Source organism: Silene latifolia, chromosome Y (assembly GCF_048544455.1).
Source record: "Silene latifolia isolate original U9 population chromosome Y, ASM4854445v1, whole genome shotgun sequence".
NCBI lineage: Eukaryota > Viridiplantae > Streptophyta > Magnoliopsida > Caryophyllales > Caryophyllaceae > Silene > Silene latifolia.
This window is the reverse complement of record NC_133538.1, coordinates 67,623,983-67,631,234: the sequence shown is the minus strand read 5'-3', so window position 1 is coordinate 67,631,234 and position 7,252 is coordinate 67,623,983. Positions and strand designations below refer to the sequence as shown.

General features: G+C 32.7%; 1 protein-coding gene across 1 annotated transcript; it reads right to left on the bottom strand.

The window, feature by feature from the left end:
- Nucleotides 1-1,655: 1,655 nt before the first annotated feature.
- LOC141628263 (uncharacterized) lies at nucleotides 1,656-4,874 on the bottom strand. Its single transcript, XM_074441427.1, has 9 exons — nucleotides 4,719-4,874; nucleotides 3,657-3,927; nucleotides 3,467-3,570; nucleotides 3,266-3,341; nucleotides 2,961-3,166; nucleotides 2,426-2,601; nucleotides 2,188-2,314; nucleotides 1,929-2,111; nucleotides 1,656-1,754 (listed from the first exon to the last, which is right to left on the bottom strand). The coding sequence occupies exons 1-9, from the start codon at nucleotides 4,872-4,874 to the stop codon at nucleotides 1,656-1,658; spliced, it is 1,398 nt and encodes a 465-aa protein (XP_074297528.1).
- Nucleotides 4,875-7,252: the final 2,378 nt, after the last annotated feature.

Here is a 7,252-nt window from a genome sequence, read left to right as displayed (position 1 = left end):
AACAATAACCCAGGAAACCAACAATGCATACAACATTAATTTTTCGCTTTTCCTATACTTCCTAATTTCAGAATTTAATTCTACCACAACCTCCTTCAACTTTTCATTCTTCAACTTCAACTTCTGTATTTTGTCAAGCAATATCTTCAATATCTTCTTATCTAAGTCTTCAGTTTCCGAGTTCACTTCCGCGAATTGAAATAAGTCACAGTGATTCCGCTACAATTCAATTTAACATACCAATTTCAATTAATTAAGATTTTCTAAAATTAAACCCATTAACATAAGAACTAATTAAGAAATCAGTTAACATACCGGCCAAAAAGAACATCCGTAAAACCATTTACCAGCGTTCTCTCCCTTCTTCGTAAACCTCAACACTGCTCCAACATTGTGTTTGCATAAAACTGTGTTTTGGACGATCTTTGAACTCCATGAATTAGATGAGCATGCATAAGAACTTTTCCCCATCAATTTGGAAAGAAAAGGGGAGTCGAAAAAAATAAAGCAGAAGAAGAATTAGGGAGAAGGAGAATCACAAAAGCAAAAAGGAGAAGAAAAAGGTTAAAGAAAGGAGGAGAAGATGTGGAAAAATGGAGGAAATCAGTCGAAATATGTTATATAAGGAGGAGAGAGACAATAACCTAAAGTAACCGGTAATGATATTAAGTGAGTTTGTTATGGGAAGACTAGTGAATAGGATGGATTTAATTCGAATTACTGATAAGTTTGAGTGTTATTTGCAGGAGGGCCATAGGTGGGATTATTCCCATGAAATAATTCTATAAATATTGCATTTCAATGTATTAAGTCATATAGTGCAGTTCAATGTATTAAGTCATATAGTGAATGAATAGATTATTTTCATTTGCATAGTAATGCAGTATAGTTGTTTCTAAAATCAGAGGAATTTGCATTGTTTGTTGCCGATTTTTGAGGTTGAATATAATGTAGCAATAAACAATGGACTTTGTTATTTTTTATACCAATTCAAACTCGATTTTGCATTTAACAAATAAAAATGACGCCAATTTGTATTAGACGAATAACTTTGGGAGTTTGGGGAATGATATTTGGTTCGTCGGTAAGAATGCATTTAACAAATAATTGTTTTTACTGCGTTTTATTAAAACAGTTTGAAAGCGGTTTTAATTTTTGGCTTCTTCTACATCAAACGGAATCGATCAAACGTAATCAGTTTTAATTTGGCATCAAATGCAATCATTTAAACATTACCTGTTTAATTCATAGATTATGTTTTATCAAGTTTTCCAAAAGTATATTAAAACACTTGGGGGTAATTTATGGTATTTAAACTTGAAAGTGACTTTAACGCGATATCCCATTTTATTTAAAAAATTATGTCAGACCAACTTTTTTGTAATGTCATAACTAATAGGATATTACACTATTACTGATTTTAAAAAGAGGGAGCTTATAATAATAAAAAAGCCGCAAAAATAGATCATGAATAAGTGCTTACACCAATGGCAATCCTTACACTGTTTAAATTGAAATTAAACAACTTAAAAAACAACTTTGAAATAGTCTCTCCTAATAAATAGAAGCAAATATTAAGTAGCAAATAACTAAATAGAAAACATAATACGTAAGTAGATCAGTAAATATGATTACCATGATCGACACTAAATATCTTAATTCTTCTCAATCTTCACTTTCACTTTCACTTTCACTGGAAGCTTGTTGCTGGATGCATTTTCATCACGTGATATATTTTCAGTGGATGCAATTGCCTGACACTCAATTATTTCTTTCAGTTTGCGCTTACTTGGTGTCATGTTCTCTAATGGATTTCCATCTTGTTGGATTCAATTCTCCTTAATTCATGTATGATTAAGAAAACTTCACGTCATAATACAAATCAATTTTCAATTAATTTTGCTACTGTTCAATTTAATAAATTGTACCTTTGCATCAGTGTATTTTGCCTTCCACCATGCAATCGATTCCTCTTCATCTGTTATACACAGGGCTGTGAAACAGTTCGACTTTTGCTCAATATTATATCTCTTTGAAACCTCTATTTTGCACAACCATTGCTTCCCAATAAGCATATCAAGTTCTTCTGGAATACCATCTTTGATTCCAACCTGCAGTTTATTACCAAATTAATTAATAAGCATACTGAAGTTTCAAATAAAATTGTATGTTAATATAATTTATTGCCTTTTTCAGGTCAGCGAGACATTGGCTAGAAGTTTTGCTGATATGGCCTTCCAATTGAGTCTCGAACAACAACAACTTGGCAACATTCCCCTCGTCACCTTCTGCCTGGCCGCTGATATTTTCCTCACTGAAATGTGGTATCTAACTTGAAACTTATGATATAGTAAAGAGGTTAGTATTTTTAATTATATTAAGGTAGATCACATGATTGTTTAATATGATTGAGACGATACAACACCTAGGAATTGCATCAAACATTGGTTCACGATGACCCTTGCAGTAATCGTTCGTGCATCTCCATAACATGTCTACATCTAAAGTTTCTTTCCTACGGCAGAATTTACATGAATAGTAGTACCATTTAAAGTTTGCATCTAATTCATTAATCGTAGCTAATGTGCTGTACACTCCAGCCTGCAAATGAATCAGTTTATATTATTGATATATAGTCTATCAAACACAAAATAATATATACTTCCTCCATACCAATCCAAAGGTAACATTGACTTTTTGACACTTGGCGAGACACATTTTGCAATGTGAATATCTTTAGTTACACATTATTAAAAATTATAAAAAAATGATATTCTTGTAGCATTCATGATTGTAAATCAAACAAGATCTCACATGACTATATTTTATTTTATAGATTAAGAATAATATCGAATATTTCCTACGACCATGAAAAGTGCCATTTTGGACAATGTTACTTTGGATTGGTATGGAGGGAGTACAACCTTTATTTTTATTAGTTCGAGTTAAACTTTGCTTACTTTGTCAATGTTGTTGAGTTCAGAAATTGTCTTGAATATCAGCCTTCGGCGAATGGTAGGGTTCTCATTATCTGCATTGGTGGTTATTGAGGTATCAGAGTTTGACCCACTTGTTTTGGAAAGTTCTTTGCATTCTGTAACTTGTGGAATATCAGGGTTCACGTAAATACGTGTTGCCTCAAATGCGCTTGTTATACGAACTTCACCTGAAATATTTAAAAATCAATCATACTACAATTCACTTTGCCATTTTGTATGCTGTTATTTGATGTATGAACTTGAGAAGTAGATAAATCTTGAATTACCCTTCCCTTGTGCCCGAGCAACACACTGTATTGCTAGTATTGACTTTTCATTTGCATCCGCATACTCATTAATGATCTTCACGATTTGTTTGACATAATCTCCAAACACAGAAAATGGCAGCTTATTGTTGTTGCATTGCCACGTTTAATATAATTAGTGTAAGTAATTAAATTATGTAAATTTCATAAAGCTGTCAATACACTATCATGTACATACTCTTTGTCAATTATGTCAATGTGAGGCCATTCATTCCCTTTTTCAGATACAGCAATGGGATGTGAACACTCAAATACTCCAAGCACATCTGTCCATATATGTTATAAAAATTGTTAGTTACATGAATAAGAACTACATGGATGTTGATATTGACAAAATATAGGAAATATATACCTAGGTATGCATCAAGCTTGACATTTTCATGGATAATGTCCACAAAGCTTGAGAATTGAAATCCATACTTAGGAATGTTTGCATCATTTGTTTCAATAGCAAAAGTAGAGTACTCAAACCAAATCCTCAATGGAATTTTGGTAGCAGTCATATACCCAACATTATTATCTGAGACCGTGAACTTGCCGAGCCTATAAGTACGAGCTTCAGTGATTTTACTTTTGAATTTGTACAACAATGACTTGCTGATACTTGCATGAATAGTGTCACCCTGAAATCATTGTTGAAAAAATGAAAGAAGTATCCATATTGAATGAGATGTTGTATATACTTTATAGTTGCTACTAACATGTCTGATTCACAGGATTAATATAAAGATGCAATTGAATTTGACCGTCCAATTCAGAATGGAACGCTTATGTATATGGTAACTGAGTAAATGGAATCAATTCAATGATTTGTGAAATGAGAATTGTGGTATACCCAATGATGATATATTGAGGGTATTGTTGGGAAGGTGCGTTAAACAAACAGAAAAGAAAAAGCTGTAACTCGTTCCCCTATTAATGGATGAGGAGCCTTAACATGCTTTGTTTTCAAATTGTTTTACATGTTTTCTCCACAATAATGGACGAATTATATATAGCTAACTTGCAACTATTTGTTGAGGCAAATAGTTAAAGTGTTCCCCTCTAATTGGTTAAGAGCCTTTATTATTTGCGTCCTAATAGTTGTGTAACTTGATGATGAATGCTAATTGCATCCTCAAAAGTCGCTCTTAATTTTTTTTACTCAACCACTGGTGGTGTGTTGTTTGCTTAATTCTGTTCAATAATATTTTTTAAGTTAATTCAAATAATGTTGAACATAAAATGAGGCATAATTATTATTATTATCATTATTACGAAATCATACATATGGTAAACATTATCAAGCATAATTATCTTTATCACTTCAAGTACCAGATCATTAAACGATTTAAGCATTTTAGTTTTCGCATTCATTAGCAATATCATACAGACAGAATGATGTAGAATGTAAATAATTGGTATAGAGACATACTTCTGCATCAACCAAGATCATTTCAATGCCAAAATTTTCGCCCTTGTTCCTATGATTCTCTCGTTTCCATAAGCAGACAACACGAACACCCAACTCGACATTATGAACGTTCTTCACCAACTTGGAAATTTTTATTGCTGTAATTTGGTTAGCCATTTTCTGGATTTTTTTAATTGATGAAATGATAAGATGAGAAAGAGGTACGATGAGAATGAAGCCAATCATTTATATAACATCAATAAACCGAGATATGGAGGATTGAGATCAGTTATTTAGAGCAAAACGTGGGATATTTGGAAGCAGTTGTAAATAGTTGGGAGTTAAACGTGTGAAAATTTGGGTAGTGGATTTTTTATTTATACTGTATTCTTCTTCAAAATATACGGTATAGATACGGCTGATTAATGAGAAGCTGACACATCAGCTTTTGTTTATATTCAGTCCGTTACTGACTGTTGCTTTAATATAGAACATAGATAGATATAGATATAGAAATATAGATATAGATATAGATAGAAATAGATTTGAGCAATTCAGATTCAATAGTTTACCCGCATGTTTTACCCGCAATTAAATGTTGCATAAAATATAGCAGGACCTACTCGGTAAAGTTTACATTCTTTAACTATTAAAAACCTGTAAAATCAATCAATAACAATACAAACAATAACCCAACATGTAATATCAAAATATTTTGTATATAACTTATTGATATTTTTTTTAATCTTTTGAATCTTTTATTATTATAAACGGTGTATATATACCAATTGTTTTATGGTAAAATTTATGGTAAAATTTGTATTCTTCTTTTTACTTGGGATCCATCGTTAGTTTGTCTACTCTATTTCTTAAACCCATTGATTTCTTTTTCCTAGTAGAATAAGCACTAAACAAACCCCTCAGCATATTTGTTCCTTCGTCATATACAAAGTATAAATACCCTTAGTTTCTTTTTTGTTTTGCCATAAATTCAGCCGCCCCTTGGTCGAGTCCGCTTTGAGCTTAGATTTCGGTTACTTGTCGTTAGGAGCACCTAGACCAGAACAATATTTATAACTTCACAAATAACTCTACTACTAGTAAAGAGGCAAGTAAAGGTCGAATCCCAAGGGACGGGTATTGATGTAGGATTTTCGATTGCAAGTAGTGGTATCTAGGGGTGTCACAATTTGGGTTGAGATAAGAAGATCACTAAACTAAATAACAATAAAAGTAAACAAGCAAGATGACTAAATGACATGTAAACAATTGATTAAAAGCACTAGGGTGTCATGGGTTCATAGGGGATTCATGGGAATTGATCATACAAACATATTCTCAAATTATAAGCAAGCAATCATTGTTGTGATAGGATCGAGTTGGTTTATATTTTACAATCCTAGGAAGGTTTGGGTCCCGGAGCCGAATCGATTAGATTGTAAAATACCTACAAGTCGACTTAATCCTCCCTACTCAACTATATGCATGGTCTAATGAGACTCGAGTTGGTTTATGTCTTACAAGTCTCATTGAAAAGATAAGTGATGGGTAAAAAATGCAAGGATTCATAGGCTCGCATTTCATCAAACATAACATGTGCATAAGTTGAGATCACAACAAGCAAGCAAATAAATTATGAAAACATATTAAATTAAGCATGAATCATCCCCCATGTTGGTTTCCCCTAATTACCCATTAACCCTAGTTAAGGAACTACTCACTCATTATCAAGTTTAACATGTTAACAAGGTTGTCAATCACATTAACAAAGCAAAACATGATGAATAAATGAAGATGACTAACAATAATTAAAAAGGGATTAAGAGAATTATACCTAATGATGATTCCAAAATAATAATGCAAAGAATAATAGAAGTACTTGATGATTGATAGAAGGTTGTCAATCTCCCAATAAACCCAAATAATCTTCAATTACCCAAAATAAAATTGGTCGGGACTAAATCTTTTCGGTAACTTGTCGTTAGGAGCACCTAGACCAAAACACAATTTATAGCTTCACAAAAAACTCTACAATTAGTAAAGAGGCAAGTAAAGGTCGGATCCCAAGGGACGGGAATTGAGATGAGATTTCTATTGAGATTAGTGGTGTCTTAGGGGTGTCAGAATTTGGGTTGATGTAGAAGGTCACTATACTAAATAGCAATGAAAATAAATAAGCAAGATGAATTGAAATGTTGTAAACAATTGATAAAAAGCACTAGGGTGTCATGGGGTCATAGGGGATTCATGGGAATTGATCATACAAACATGTTCTCAAATTATAAGCAAGCAATTATTGTTGTGATGGATTGAGTTGGGTTATATCTTATAATCCTAGGAAAGTTTGGGTCCCGGAGCCGAATCGATTAGATTGTACAACACCTACAAGTCGACTTAGTCTTCCCTACACAACAACATGCATGGTCTAATGAGACTCGAGTTGGTTTATATCTTACAAGTCTCATTGAAAAGGTAGGTGATGGGTAAAAAATGCAAGGATTCATAGGCTCGCATTTCATCAAACATAACATGTGCATGAGTTGAGATCAAAACAA